Raw genomic sequence first — 16,833 nt, forward strand, 5'->3', positions numbered from 1 at the left:
CGATAATGTCAATCAATTTAGTCATAGTTTTAGTCTCCATCAGTGCCTTCTTTTTTAGTTTTCGTTTCGTTTTCGTCCGCAAAAATATATTCGTGACGAAAATAATGACGAAAATATTTAGTCAACGAAATTAACACTGGCTGTCACTGAAGATTCCATTTAGAATTTTCAACATCCACATAATCTTTGCATTCCACAAGGTACTTTAGATTATTAAAACATTTCTGCGACTAAGAAAATAAAAAAAGTAAAGCAGCAATTAAGAAAATGTTAATTTGAAAAGTTTGAACATTACATTAAACATTAATAAAAATATGTACTATAGGACAAGTTTATCAAAACCTAGGTCAGAACTCTTCACAAAATTCTTCTCACCAACTTTGATCTTGCCACAGCAGTCAATTTCACATCCAAAATGCATTAAAACTACCAAAGTGCTTCATATACAGTACGTCTCAAATCACCCTAAAACTAGTCAAGGTTGTCACCCAACAAACACACACTGTCACTAATAAAACAATGGCCTAAAACATAATAACAGATAGCATTACTGTGTTTTCTTTTGTACGAGAATAACAGCTCTGTGTATAATTCACCGCATTATGTTACACGATTCATGTTTACAGCATTATTCCTAAACTGAGACTAACACCTGTGTAGACATTCAGATAATTGTTCGGATAGTATTAAATTTTTTGGATTTTGAATATATTTCAATATGGTATTGTTGTAGAAATGTAGCAGATTAAAGTCTAATATTATGTTAGATATTGCGATATAGGCCCAAGCAATTGTACTTGAACTGTAATGTGGCTAAACTGATCTAGATGTAGGCTCTAGTCTAGTGAACATGTCTATTATGTCTTTTTGGGAGTGTGTTTGGTCACAGCACGGACACACACATTCACGCTCCCACCTCCAGCACGCTTGCAGGCGAGACCTCTTTATACATACATGATCAATCTTTAATCTGCTCCATAGAAACTGAATTGCTACCGTGCACTCTCAAAGCCAACATCAAAATTTCATGCAGGTAATTGAGATAAAACCAAAATGGAAGGAATTGCATCTCCGTTACCCTCCACTCGTCAAAAATACATTTCAGTGTGGCAGAAACGAGGACGGGTGTTAGACAGTGCTAGACTGTGATTTTTAGGAAAAGACCAGTCAACACCTGCCATCAAACACAGCGAAAGCTGAATTTAAGGCAATAGCTGGTACTCCTGGTGTAGTTTGATTACACTCATTGCATAAATGCACACATGCAACAGTTAAATCTGCATTTTAGGATGCATCATGTTTTTCAGCAGCAGTGTGCAAAATATACTCTAATCTGTTTCATGCAAAGCTCTTATAATAATCAAAAATAAGCTTGTATTTGTAGCACTGGACACAATCCAGTCAGAATGATCAAGAGTAATCAGATCGGAGACAAATATAAAACAAACAGATGGAGGATATTTCTGTTTGTGTGCACTCTAAAGAAGTGATTACACGTGTCATGATTATTTTTTTTTTAATTATAATAATAGGCTGAGTTCTTCCACTAGAGGGTGCAGGTGCAGTTGAACTTTTGACTTCTGAGCTAATATTCTAAAGGAGATCTTGGTTACTTACTACTGAAGATGAATAAATCAAAGCCACGCATTAATATTATTGCAAATAAACCGAATGTGAGTGCAGGTTGACAGAGAAAAACGTCAGACACATCTGTTATCGTCAAGTGATGACAGACAGCTGCACATGACCTGAACTTTCGCCCCTCTCTACTTCTCTGAGCTGTTTACAGGCCCTGAGGCATGTGTGTTGACTTCCCACAGACACACACATTGTCAGCTGATTCTGGTTGTTTTGGGCACCTCACCTGAGACCAGAGAGTTTCACGTTATGCATAACTGTATACACACACATCCTGCCGTTTCTAAAACTATGTATCTGACTTTACTTTTGACCTGTAGCAGATGATGCCTCGGGAAGAGAACGAGACAAAAAGACACGAAGAGAGCAGTGCCACCTAGTGCTCACTGGACGCCAGTGCAAGGTTAGCGCACCCATGTGAAATCTGTCATCATTCAAAAATTCTAAACCTTTATATATTTTTTTTTTTCATAATCTTCATGGAGCTTTGCAAATCGTTATGAAATATATAAAGGATTTTACAGCAAAAAGAAACATGATGTTTTGATTATTTCAGATTTGCAATTTTGCCCATAACCCTATAAAGCTGTATCATATTTGACACACAAATTTCAAGAATCTCTATATGATCAACATGATTAAAAAACAGTTGAACACAATCTACTAAATGCCTTCTGTCATCTGATTGATACTTTTATTTATTATTATTATACATTTTTTTTAGCAAATAAAAGGCTTTATAATTGTAAGAACACCTTCAGGTCATGGTTCGTATCACATTTTTCTGTGAAATCTTAATGGATTTTTTTTTTTTTTTTAATGAAGTAAACATAGAATAATCTTTATATTGTTGATTTAAAAGTATTTCATTTTTTATTAGTGCTTCATCTTTACACATCTTATAAAACTTGTTTTGGATAATATATACATTTGTGTGTCGTCTGTTCACATCTCCTCCAGACAATTGAAATGTTTCCAGGCTCTTTAGTTTTATAAACCATTTTTTATGTGTCATTGTTTTAAAGAGATGGGATGCATTTTTTCATGAAAGGACTTCTCCAACATGTAAATGTCAATGCAAATGATTATTAGGTCATGTCACAATCATTAAACATGATTAACCGATTAACTTCTGATTAATTTAACTCACATGATTATCTTATGAGCCCCAGCATATTCTCTGCATATATTTTACAGTGAATGTGGGTGTACCGCGGTGACTTTCCACTTCTTATTTCACTCCCGAGAGCATCTGCGTCATGACATCTGCATCACCTGCTGAACTGATATGAGTGTGTCAGATAAACGAGACATACAAAGAGCAGTAGTATCCCAAGACCACTGACGTAAAACATTGATCAGTGCTTGTAATACATTGAGGACCTTATCACAACCACATGCGTAGTCATTAAGAAGTGAAATCTTCCCATGACAAATTATTCAGATCTATTGTGAAAACTGTTTCAACACTGATGAAGAGCGCTAATGAAGACTGCGCCCCTGCAAACACATGCATCTTCATCATGTTTTATATATCTCATTTACATCTGATAAAAATGTGTTCTTCTTTAATAATAAGAGACTTTCTGTAAAAATAAGGGACTGGCTTACAAAACATAAAGATTGGGAAGAGATTGTTAATCCAAATGAAGTGGAGAAATTATTGATAATATTCATATGGGAAATATAGTTAAGGATTTTATCTCTGTACTTTATCAGAGGCTACTGTTACTTCATTCAAGTAATTCTTCTGCATATAAAGAATGATGGGAGATAGAAATGCAGGAGGAGGTTACTCGGGAGGATTGGCCAGATACTTGTTGTGAGGCTCATAGGGTGACTAACTCAAATATGTGGAGAGAATTTAAAGATGTTTCTGAACTCCACAATTTTGGCAAAGATGAATACAATATTCTCTGTCAAATGTTGGATGGAATTTGTACAATCTGGCACTTAACTCTTGTCCAAAGCTAAAATCATTTTGGGAGCAAGTTTAAAATGTACTTATATATTTTATGCTTTTATTCCTTTTGACCCTGTAGTTGCTATTTTAAGGCAAACATCTTCTGGTAGCTGCCCTAAAATGTCTTACATCTAAATATCTCAAGCTGGAACCACCCAGAATTGAACAGTGGTTTCTGTAAAAAAAAATACAGAAAAACTGTAAACACATTTCCTGCAATTTATTTGTAAATTTTTACAGTATATATCTGTAATTTACAAACAGGAAAATGTGAATGTAAACCATAAATTTAACAACGCACACTGCTATTAAAATCTGTTTTGCACTTTTAACATACATACAAACACCATAATAATGTCGGTGGTGTAAGAGAAAGCCACATGTAGAATCAAAGCTCATCACAAGGAGCTTCGCCACAAGCAGAAGTATATATTAAAGAGCCACACAGATGGGAAATCAAAAATTACCTGTATTACAGTGTATGATGTAGCTGTCCATCTGTGTAAACAATGTGCAAATAATTAAACCAAAAAGTACACGATTTATAAAGTTATTGGCTTCTAAAGTAAGGAGTCGACTCTGAATCGCTGAAACGAGTCGTTATAGATTTCAAATCTTTTGCCCATCTCTATGTACGTCACTAGGAACACTTTGCATAATAATCTCCGCCTACCGTCTTGGGAGAAACGTAACTCTGACCTGCCCCACCCCCCACACAGACGCTCTGTTTGGTGTGAGAGCATCATGTCGAGGAGACAATAGGCGTTTCTCAATGTCAAGGATACTTCCTTGGTAGGACTGATCCTTCCAAGTCACTTCCTTCAGAGGCTAGGCGAGACTCCTCTATAGCATACGGAGAACACGTAAATGGAACAGGCTAGCAAGTGCACGTAATTGCGTCATTACATCAGTGAAAAGGTCTGTTTGAATAACGCTGTGAATGGTATCATTAAATTACTTTAGACAACTTAACTAGTTATTTATAAAATAAATGCCGTTGACGCAACCAATTGTTAAATGACAGGTCCGGTTCAGTTAACCATTTGTATTTGTATAATTTACAATATCAATACGGTAGTAATTTGTACTGGCATTTAAACATCAAACTTTACTTATATTTACTACAGTTATAACAAATGTTTGGTAATGTAAATAAAAACCGTTAACGCTCCGACTATGTTAACGTTCGACATTTTTTAATTTTCGAACTAACGTTAGATAGCAAAGCTGCGCGCATAGGATTGTGGGTGATTTGAGAGCGCGAAGAGCGAAAAGGATACACATATGCATCCTTTCCTGTGTATGGGATATCCTTCAAACGAAGGACTCAGTCCTTGGTTGAAATTCCGAGGATCCTCGACATTGGAACAGTCCTTCGACGGATGTCGATGACGTAGCATCCTCGAAATACTGGCTTCCGAGGATCCTTCCTTGACATTGAGAAACACCTAGTGTGTTTTTAATTGTAAAGGCAAGTTTGTTTTATTTTCACTGCCAAAGAATGAAGATCAGAAGAACCAATGGCTAAAATTCATTTTCACCACAATACCAGAGCAGTACAACAAATCCTTGTTGTGTTCACAACATTTCACTGATGACTGCTTTTCTAATCTTGGTGAGTACAGTGGGATTTTCAAAGCGTTTGGCCATAAAAGATGGTTCATTACCAACTTTATTTAGTCCAACAAGCATCTCCGAATCACAACGCGAAGTATGATGAAGTTATGTGTCTGTTTTCTCCCGATCGTCTTATCAGTATGTGTGCTGTCTGCAGCTTTTCTCTGCGCTGATCGTCATGTACAAACACGTCATTAAAATGAAGTGTAACTCTGTGAATACTCAACGAAGAGACATGAGAGAGATATCTGTAGAAAGCTTGACATGTCTACTTTAAGACTAAACAAGTGCTGCTGAAAACAGATATTCTGTGATAAAGTAATCCATATGAAAACAACGCGATGTCTATTTTTCATGTCTCCCTTCGCACGCCCCCGCGCTGAACGCGCTATTCAGATTCAAACTGAAGCGCGCGGCTTGAATACGGAACAACCAATCAAAACTGACTATGTTAGTTGACCAATCAGAACACAGTATGCTACCGAAAGGTGGGGTTTAAGGAAACTGAATCTTTTGAACAGCTTCGCGCGAACCGTTTGGGGATCTCTGAGAATTTAGGTAATTTTAAAATGATATTTTGACAAAATCATAATGTTTTTTAACCTTGGATGGATTTAAACCTATTGTACAGGACTTATGAACAGTGATAGGAAGCTTAGAATTTTCATCTCACTGGCTCTTTAATATATAGAAGATGCACAAACCACCTTGATGATAAAACACATGATGCTTAAATAATGCAATAAACTTTCATTAAACAACAGAAGATGTAGCATAAAGTCCAAACATGATGTTTAATCATGTTTCTAAATAGTTTTTGTAACATAGCATTTATTAAAAAACAAAATTATTAGAAAACATGATTATTTAAACAAATGTGGAGTGACGCAGGGAATTCTGGGAATATCAGTTTACAGTTTTTGACTAAATTTTACATTGATTTGTTCAATTAACAGCATTTTACTTGTAAGAATACATGAAATGTCTAACTTACTGTTAACCTATTAACATTTATTTTTCTGTAGCGTTTGTACAAAATTTAACAAATAAAATTACACTTATGTATTTATTTTATTTATTTATTTTATTTTTATTTATTTTTTACAGTGCTTTAAGATTTCATTTTTGAGGCGAAATGAAGCCCACGATCAAGAATAGTACACAATAATGACTAACAATGTAAGGAATGGTAGAAATGTGCATAAGATTATGGACATATTTAAAATTGTGGTATGTTAATGTTTTGTTCTGGTTTCTGATTTAATGATCTGAATCTTTGCTCTAATTTCTTTGGTTTCAGCTGAGCGTTTCTTTAGCTTAACCAGAGAGTTTTATTTGAAGGTTTATCAGAAGTTTAACGTGTCATAAGAACTTGGCTTCATTTTTTAACAAGTCAACTATATTTTTCTATTATTTTATATGTCAGGCTTAAGTTTAGTTAATCATAAAGGGTTACGCAATGAAAAAATATTATCAAATTGATTAAGAATGTTGGGAAGTTATGAACAGAAAGTCAGTCAGCACATTGTTTTTAACTCCCTAATGTGATGCAACACAACAAAAATCTATGCTGAAATCAATATTGCAAGGCAATCACTGTGTCATGATTATATATATTATATATATATATATATATATATATATATATATATATATATATATATATATAGGCATATCCCCAGCCAAAAAAAATTAATAAATAAAAAAGCCAGATTTTGTTATATTGATACATTTGACACTTTATTTTAAATAAACATATCAAATTCTAAATAAACATCTTATCAAATTTCATACGCAATAAGGGTGTTTTTTTTTTCATCAGATGACTCTGTCAGGAGGTGTGTGTGTTTCCAGGTTATGCCTGCCCTGTTTGGATTCCTATTTAAGCAGTTGTCCAGTCAAACATCTCTCACATTTCTGGCTTTCATTTGACAAGCTGATCTTGAGACGTTCATCAGGCTACAGTCACCTGTGAGTATTTTTCCAGAGATGGCCGCTCATGTAGCAAACGGCTTGATATTTTGCCGGAGGTTATTGCAGGATATATAATAGGGTATAAATGTCAGTAAATCGGGAGGAAAAGCAAACTACAAATTACTTTAAAAGAGTTAAAAATGTTCTTTAAAATATGTTGTTTTGACTATTATTCTGTGATGTTATTTCCAGATCTACTTTAAAGATGTCCAAACCAACAACACTGGAAAAAGTTGGTGGCAAAGGAGGTTCTCCATTTTCATTTACTGGGGAGAAGAATGGTGCCAATTTAAAGAAGATCGGGGTGTGGGTGGGAGAATCCCAGGTTAAGGCTGTCAAAGTCTGGCTTTCAGATGACACAAATGAAACCTTTGGCAAGTCAGATGGGTCGTACCAAGAGTACACTTTCAAGTCTGGTGAGTGTTTCACCTCACTGTCCCTCTGGGAGAACGGAGAAGGAACACGTCTTGGAGCCATCAAATTCAAGACCAACGAGGGAGGAGAATTTTTTGCCCAGATGACAAACATGGGTTTAAAAAAAGAGTACCCCATTGATATCGGCTCTGGGTTTTGTCTGGGAGTTGCAGGGGCAGCTGGTGCAGATATTGACTGCATGGGATTCATGTTTCTCAATGCAGTTCAATCCACAGTTCTCACCAATGTGAACTATCCCACTCTCCAGCAGCTGATACCAAAGGTGTCAGTGGAAGAGATCAAATATGTCTCTTACACAAATGAAACCTCCACTAACCAAGAGCAAACAGTTGAGACCTCAAAGAAAGTGATCAAAACAGCCTCATGGTCCATGAGTGAAAGCTTTACCAAAACATTTAGTGTGGAAGTGAAGGCAGGGATTCCAGGAATTGTAGAAGTTTCTACAGGATACAGTGTCAGCGTTGGAGAAGAAAGCACGTTCAGCTTTGAGTACACTGATGAGAGAACCGAAACTCTAACTACTACTGTAGATGTGCCACCTAAAAAGAAAATGGATGTTGACATCACCATCGGCAGAGCCACGTTTGACCTGCCTTACACCGGCACAGTGATCATCACATGCAAGAACGGCAGTGTGCTACAGTACGAAACCAGCGGCCAATACAAAGGCGTCACTTACACTGATATCAAAGTGAATACTAAAGAATCTGATCTGTAAGGTTAACACAAACTGTTCTTGGTTGCTTTATCTGATTTTACCAGCAATGTCTCAGTTGATCTACCTTCGATTTGTTTTGACTTCCACTGGTCCACTTCAAATGACTCTTTGCTCAAAGATTTTAAACAGTAAAAATATATACACAGCATTGTGTTTTCCAAATAATCTTTACTGATTCTGTTACAGAATATTCATATAGATTCATTAATTTTTTAATCATCGCTACTAACAAATTATGTGATTTTATTTCATCATGTACGAATTTCAGATGTTTGATCAAATATTTAATAAAAGCATTGAATTGAATGGACCCTGTGTGTAAATGAACTTGTAGCTTTATATTTTAATGGTGTTTTTTTTTATTGACTATAATTATTAATCAGAAGTCAGTACTGTGCTGACATTGGTTTTATTTTATTTTCCTTTTTTTTAATCAAAACATTTTAAAAAAGAAAAAAAGAAAGAAAAATTAAGAAAAAAGAAAAGAAAAAGAAAATCGGGTCCTTTTCAAGTCCAAAAAATTTGGAAAATGTAATCTTTGATGAACAATAAGACACAACATATTACACACACAGCAAATTTTAAAGAGTGGATTTAACTCCCTCAGAGTTAAAATTAACACTTTCCCATAGTATATGTGGGAATCACTGGTAAAGTGTTAAATTAACGCTTTTGAAAGAGTTAACATTATTAACACTCTAACAGTGTAAGCCAACAAACTCTTAATGTGTAAAATATTAACACCAGAATGGATGAAGAGAACACCAAAGTTGGTGTTCAAAGTTAACACTCATGGATTAACTGGTCAACACTGCTCCAGTGTTCAGGTGAAAATATATAAAAAAAATAAACCCACATAACAATAAAATGTTTACATTTATTTATTTTATTGAAACGTATTTTTTTTCCTGCACCAAAATGTCTTCACTTTCAATGTTTCAATTCAACACAATTCAAAAAAAAAAAAAAAAAAATTCAATGTAAAGAACATGGTCTTACAACAATTAAACATCCTAATGTCTAAACAAAGATGCAAAAAACATTCTTGTTTGGTCCATATGTATTCTTATATTGACATTTATATTGCAGACAATTATCAGGTTAAACAACAGCATTCCATTCATTACCATAAATGCAGAATACATGTTAAAGGTCCCGTTAGTCGCGCTTTTTTGAAGCTTTTATTGTGTTTACAGTGTACAATATAACTTGTGTTCATGTTTCGCGTATAAAAAAACACAGTATTTTTCACACAATTCACCTATCTGTATACCGCTGTTGTCACAAAAACGGCTGATGACTTCCTTGTTCTATAAAGTCCCTCCTTCAGAAATACGTAACGAGTTCTGATTGGGCCAGCGGTTCCTGTGTTGTGATTCGACAGCAGCTGAGCACGCGCGGCCCTCCTCAAAACGTGATTGGGCTAGAACGCACGTGCTGGAGATGTACTTATAATCACAGGAGCGTTTTTACTGACGAGATGCGCATTAAAATCGCATTCAAACACCAAAGTTGGTGTTCAAAGTTAACACTCATGGATTAACTGGTCAACACTGCTCCAGTGTTCAGGTGAAAATATATAAAAAAATAAACCTACAAAACAATAAAATGTTTACATTTATTTATTTTATTGAAACATTGTAATTTTTTCCTGCACCAAAATGTCTTCACTTTCAATGTTTCAATTCAAAACAATTAAAAAAAAAAAAAAAAAAATTCCATGTAAAGAACATGGTCTTACCAACTTTGGTGTTCTCTTCATCCATTCTGGTGTTAATATTTTACACATTAAGAGTTTGTTGGCTTACACTGTTAGAGTGTTAATAATGTTAACTCTTTCAAAAGCGTTAATTTAACACTTTACCAGTGATTCCCACATATACTATGGGAAAGTGTTAATTTTAACTCTGAGGGAGTTAAATCCACTCTTTAAAATTTGCTGTGTTTGTAATATGTTGTGTCTTATTGTTCATCAAAGATTAAATTTTCCAAATTTAATCCAAATTTTCTTTTTCTTTTCTTTTTTCTTAATTTTTCTTTCTTTTTTTCTTTTTTAAAATGTTTTGATTAAAAAAAAGGAAAATAAAATAAAACCAATGTCAGCACAGTACTGACTTCTGATTAATAATTATACTCAATAAAAAAAACACCATTAAAATATAAAGCTACAAGTTCATTTACACACAGGGTCCATTTAAAATTCAATGCTTTTATTAAATATTTGATCAAACATCTGAAATTCGTACATGATGAAATAAAATCACATAATTTGTTAGTAGCGATGATTAAAAAATTAATGAATCTATATGAATATTCTGTAACAGAATCAGTAAAGCTGTTATTTTCATCTCTGAGTCCAATCATCTTTGTTTGGGCTTCCCAGGGACGCTGTACTTGGAGATCAATGGTTACAATTTATGTTTAACTCGGTTCCCGAAAATTATAATCCACATGTAAAACTATGTGCAGCACATTTTGCTGAGGACAACTTTCTCAATCTCGAATTCTGTTAAATAAAATATCTCGCTTGGCATTGAACTTTGAGCTTTAGAATTTTACAGATATTATTTATACTCTAACAACAACATTACACACTAACTAAAGTTTAAAACATGGAATCACGAAGAAGGGGACCTTTAATGCCCACTAATCAAAGTCTGTGATGGTAATTGGACCTCCTTTTTCTCTTCTCTAAACTTGTTTTCTTTTTCAGCATGACAAGATGCGTTTCTCAGCAGTTTTCAGCCAAGCAAGCTCCACTCCTATTTGCAGCATCACACACCTTCCCCTGTAAAATTGAAAAACAACAACAACAATAATAAATAAAAACACACACAAAAATAATACATATTTTCAAATCCATTTACCAAAACTATTATCAGGTGAAATGTCAAATACACGTATGAATTGCAATACAACAATAGTTTACCCAAAACTGAAGATTCTGTCATGTGTTTATCCTCATGTGGTTCTAAACCTGTATGACCTTCTGATTTCTGAGGAACACCAAACCTTATTTTTTGAAAAATCTTCAGAAGAAAGACATGGGACCACTCCCAATCCAGACAGAGTTTTATTAAAAATGTCCTGGCTCTTCCAAGCTTTACAATTGCAGTGGGTGGGTGTTTCTGTTGAACAGTCCAAAAGAAGTGAAATAAAGTGCATCCTTCCATAATAAAATGTCTTTCTAGCTTGCACTGTGTTGCACAAAGTGTTGTACGCGGAAGCCCTTCTGGGCGGATGACGTAGGACGTCGGTGAAGTGCATGCATGGTAAAAAGTCACACACGAAAGTCAGCATAAGCTAAAGGAAAGTGTTTATAATATTTTAAATATGGATATTTTTTTCTTACAAAAACGCATTGATGCGCTACAGGAGGCACAGTTTATTACTACATATACACCTAGGTTGCCTTAAGGGTGAATAAATCACATGCTAATTTTAATTTTTGGATGAATGAACCCTTTAACTTAAATTATTGGGTGAACTATCCATTTAAGGAAATTAATTTAATTCACTGTAAAGGTATTTTGTAAAAATAGAGTCAGTCTTACTAGAAAATGGGTCTTCCAACAACAGAGACAGTCACAATTCTAAGTGCATACTGATCTCCCTGCGCTGAGTTTGGATGACTCCTATTAAAATGAATGCACATAAATGGGACAGCATATAAATAAATGACGGTCCAAACACATACACACACACACACACATATATATATATATATATATATATATATATATATATAAAGCTTACAGTTTAATTTTTTAAGAAAGAGATCAGACTCTTTATTATAATTGTAGAAAAAATATGCAATTGTGGCTTACTCGTGTATTGGTGGCTTCATACTCTTCAAGCATATCATCTCCATTTAGTTTTTCTATTAAGCCAGCATGAACAATCTGTAACAATATTAAAAAATAGTTTCCTTAAAATTGTAATATCAAACCCATAGAACTCCCTTTTACTAAATACAAAACATAATGTAATGCTTAATGAAGTGTCTAAAGTAGTTAACTGCAAATCATGTGCCATACTCCAAGACTTGTGGGGACACAAAATACATTTTAATGATGAAGAATGTAACTCACTCAGTATAGAGAGTTTGAGTTTACTGAAAAGTGTTATTTTCAAATTAATTCATGAACGACTGCACTCAAATCCAACATGAAATCCACAACATGAAAACTAAATTCATGCTTAATGAAATCACAAAAATTGGTCATGAGACACACAAGTACAATTTGCTTATATTGCCATTTATATTTGAGCAGTTATTATGAAGTGTTACATACTGTATTATAAATGAGGAAACGTTAAAAACACTTCTGGTGTTTCCCTTCAATTTCAGATTTCATCTGTGAAAATGTTTCGGATCGTTTAACATGCACAGCATATAACTATCGTCATAAAGTGATATTATTTTATAAAATACGTATCGTAAAATAAATAATACACTTACTTTTGGTGTTTTCCTTGTTAAAACCAAATTCCCCATCTGCTCCAGAGCATCGCGAGTGAAAGAAAATATCTCCGAGAAAAAGTTTAGGAGTGCACAGCAGATGGATATCATTATAAATAACATGATGTTATAAAACAAATTTTAAATTAGGTAACTTAATGTTTAAAACGGTTTACTTCTGGTGTTTCCAAGATCCGCATCTGCGCACTGCTGCAGAGCAATTCAAATCTGTGAGAAACGGTTAAGTTAGGCTTGTTGTTCAGGCGAGCGCAGCAAATAAATATCGTCATGTAACATTAGAAATATTATCTTAATACACATCGTAAATGAGGTAAAACTGTTCGGGTGTTTTCCTTGTTAAAACCAACTTCCTTGTCTTCTTCGCATTGCTGGCTAAAGGAAATATTGCTCTGAGAAAAGGTTTAGGAGTGTAAAGCACATAAATATCACCTTAAATCAATGTACATATTTTAAATGAGATAAAAACACTTACTTTCGGATTTTCCCGTTTTGAAAAAAAAGTCCTAGTCGGTTCCGATTCGCGAGTGAAAGGAAATGTCTCTGAGAAACGTTTAGGCGCATACAGCACATAAATATCGTTATAAAATGATATGATATTACAAAATATTTTTAAGACTAAACACTTCATATCGCTGTTTTACATCCTTATGTACTTCTCATCGCGAGCAAAGAAAATGGCGTCTTTGAAAAATATTTCAGACGGGTCAGGCTCGCACACGAGAAAATGTCCCGGATGTGACTAATAACACTTTTTACACCGCAAGAATGCTGTTTACCCACTGATTTATAATATAGTTTTAGAATATACAATTCTGAAGACAGATTAATTTGTTTCTAAAGTATAAAAACATTATATGGATCTCTATTTTGCATGAATGGTGGATACGTGCCTATGAAGAACAGTGTTCTCAGCTACACATTTACATTTATCTATTTGGCAAATGTATTTATCCAAAGTGACATTAAAATGATGAACATCATGAGTAAAAGATATGGTGATGAAATATCTTGTGGAAAATCTGCTGTAGGAACTGGCACAGGACTGTACTTATCCATTATTCATGCAAAAAAAGAGATGTTTTATTCTTTGCAAACTAATTTATCTGTCTTCAGAATTTTATATTTGAATACTTTGAAATACGAACATAGAAACCAATGACTGTGGTTTTTTACATTATTATTTTATTTATTGATAATGTGCCTGAGCTTAATATTTAAACAGATTCATATTTTTGTCTGTATGTTTCAGTTAATTTTTATATGAATGCAACTGGGAAGTCGTGGTTAGAGGGTTGGACTCCCAATCGAAGGGTTGTGAGTTCTAGTCTCGGGCCGGACGGAATTGTGGGTGGGGGAGTGCATGTACAGTTCTCTCTCCACCCTCAGTACCATGACTTAGGTGCCCTTGAGCAAGGCATCGAACCCCCAACTGCTCCCCGGGCGCCGCAGCATAAATGACTGCCCACTGCTCTGGGTGTGTGTGTGTGTGTGTGTGTGTGTTCACTGCTCTGTGTGTGTGCATTTCGGATGGGTTAAATGCAGAGCACAAATTCTGAGTATGGGTCACCATACTTGGCTGAATGTCAACTTCACTGCCACGTCACAATTAAAAAAGTTTGTGTCATTATTTGTACAGCTCTTAAAATGGGTTTACAACACATATTGTGTTTTATAATATTATTCTGAATCTAAAGACAACCTTGGATTTGTATCTAGTTTAATACTAGATGAGGAGCAGGTAATTATGTTATAATTGATTAACATGTTGGTTTGCTGTTTTCTTCTTTAGCCAGTCTTACAATATTTAGAAATTGGAAGACATTAAGAACCCCAGAATTGTAAGGGTGCATTGTTGAATCCAAGCTTGATTGAGTAAGGTCTTAATATAATTAGACAACTATTTTGTGTTCTGTCTTGCACCATATTTGATTTAATGGGCAAAATGTGTCTGGGTAACGCTGTATAATTCTTGTAATGTTGTTTTTCTGTTACCTATCAGGCTTCCAAAAAGCAATAAAAAATATGTATGCTGCAGTTTACTATGTAGCTGACTTGGGAAATGGTAGCATGATACTGATTCAAGGTGATCTGCCAGCTTGCAATAAAGTTTCCCAGGTCAATTAAAAAACTTTGCGGTGAGAGCCCAGAAACACAGAACAAGCTCAGGGCTAACAAACAAATTATATTCCACTGTTTTTGATGAAAAACACAAAACTTGTTCACTTGTCACACGGTTGCCTGTTGTGAAATGCAAAAGATGCAAATTAAATGGCTGTTGTATAACCAAATTAAATTCTTTGTTACCTTTAACCACACCACCTGCCTCCTTCGGAGTCTATTTAAGCAGCAGCCTGTTCAAAACCATCAAACTTTTCTGGCTTTCAGCAGACGAGCTGATCTTGAGAAAAAGTTCATCAGACTACAGTCATCTATGTGAGTATATTTCTAGCAATGGGCACTTAAAATTTGTGTATCAAACAACTTGATACTTTGTAGGAGGTTATAATAATACAATAGGGCTAATTAATTAATGCACTTGATTTATATCTGATTATTATTTTGAATGTTCTTTTGTGATCTAATTTCCAGATCCACTTTAAAGATGTCCAAACCAACAACTGTTCAATCAATTGGTGCTGAAAGAGGTTCTCCATTTTCATTTACTGGGGAGAAGAATGGTGCCAATTTAAAGAAGATCAAAGTGTGGGTGGGAGAATCACAGGTGAATGCTGTCAAAGTCTGGCTTTCAAATGACACAAGTGACACCTTTGGCAAGTCAGATGGGTCGTACCAAGAGTATGTGTTCAAGTCTGGTGAGTGTTTCACCTCACTGTCTCTGTGGTTCAATGAAGATGGCAGACATCTTGGAGCCATCAAATTCAAAACTAACCAGGGTGGAGAATTTTTTGCAAAAATGACCAAATACTCACTACCAATAGAGCATCCAGTGGATGTTGGCTCTGGGTTTTGTCTGGGAGTTGAAGTAAGAGCTGATTTAGATATTCGCAGACTAGGATTTGTGTTTCTAAGTGTAGTTCAATCCACAGTTCTCACTGATGTGAAATATCCCACTCTCCAGCAGCTGATACCAAAGGTGTCAGTGGAAGAGATCAAATCCATCACTTACAGAAATAATGACCCCACTTGTCAATATAAAACAGTTGAAGCTTCAAAGAAAGTGATCAAAACAGCCTCATGGTCCATGAGTGAAAGCTTTACCGAAACATTTTGTGTGAAAGTGTGGGCAGGGATTCCACGAATTGTAGAAGTTTCTACAGGATACAGTGTCAGCGTTGGAGAAGAAAAGACTTACAGTCGGGAGTACACTGATGAGAGAACCGAAAGTCTGACTACCACTGTAAATGTGCCACGTAAAAAGAAAGTGGATGTTGACATCACCATCGGCAGAGCCACGTTTGACCTTCCTTACACTGGCAAGGTGAAGATCACGTGCAAGAACGGCAGTGTGCTAAAGTACGAAACCAGCGGCCAATACAAAGGCGTCACTTACACTAAAATCAAAGTAAATACTAAAGAATCTGATCTGTAAGTTTAAGGCAAATTACACATAAATTCTTTCATTTTCCTTCTGATTTTATCAGTCATGTATCAGTTATCCTACATATAATTTCAGGGGTTTCCAGGGAAAATATATATTCAACATTATTCTTGGACTAATATTTTATGATTTTATTACAGAGACATTCAAATAGTGTATACTTTGTGTAATCGCTTTAATATAATCTTTAGAATACCAGTTACTCTACATTTATTCATAATTGTCCTGGGTGTTTAAGGGTGTTGAATTATATATATAATTCAACATTGTTATTCTTGAAATTATGTTTTATGTCTTTAATACATTAACATTCATATATCTTATACTTTGTGTAATCACTTTAATATAATCTATGGAAACAAATTATGTAATTTACTTGATCATGGAAGACTTCAAATGTGTTTAATCTGACATTTAATAAAATGATTACACTTCATTAAATGAAC

At 34.7% G+C, this 16,833-nt stretch overlaps 2 protein-coding genes across 2 annotated transcripts; both read left to right on the forward strand.

The window, feature by feature from the left end:
* The first annotated feature begins 7,044 nt into the window (after window positions 1–7,044).
* Window positions 7,045–8,483, forward strand: LOC113079133 (aerolysin-like protein). Its single transcript, XM_026251338.1, has 2 exons — window positions 7,045–7,189; window positions 7,385–8,483. Exon 2 carries the CDS (start codon window positions 7,398–7,400, stop codon window positions 8,343–8,345), a length of 948 nt encoding a protein of 315 aa, XP_026107123.1. The 5' UTR covers window positions 7,045–7,189; window positions 7,385–7,397; the 3' UTR covers window positions 8,346–8,483.
* Window positions 8,484–15,427: 6,944 nt separating this feature from the next.
* On the forward strand, window positions 15,428–16,555 carry LOC113079135 (aerolysin-like protein). The gene has a single exon (XM_026251340.1). It carries the CDS (start codon window positions 15,431–15,433, stop codon window positions 16,376–16,378), a length of 948 nt encoding a protein of 315 aa, XP_026107125.1. The 5' UTR covers window positions 15,428–15,430; the 3' UTR covers window positions 16,379–16,555.
* Window positions 16,556–16,833: the final 278 nt, after the last annotated feature.

This window comes from Carassius auratus, unplaced genomic scaffold (genome assembly GCF_003368295.1).
Source record: "Carassius auratus strain Wakin unplaced genomic scaffold, ASM336829v1 scaf_tig00027223, whole genome shotgun sequence".
Taxonomy (NCBI): Eukaryota; Metazoa; Chordata; class Actinopteri; order Cypriniformes; family Cyprinidae; genus Carassius; species Carassius auratus.

Bases quoted from the DNA above. Each gene is read 5' to 3' on its own strand.
- LOC113079135 (XM_026251340.1), top strand. From the start codon at position 15,431: ATGTCCAAACCAACAACTGTTCAATCAATTGGTGCTGAAAGAGGTTCT.
- LOC113079133 (XM_026251338.1), top strand. From the start codon at position 7,398: ATGTCCAAACCAACAACACTGGAAAAAGTTGGTGGCAAAGGAGGTTCT.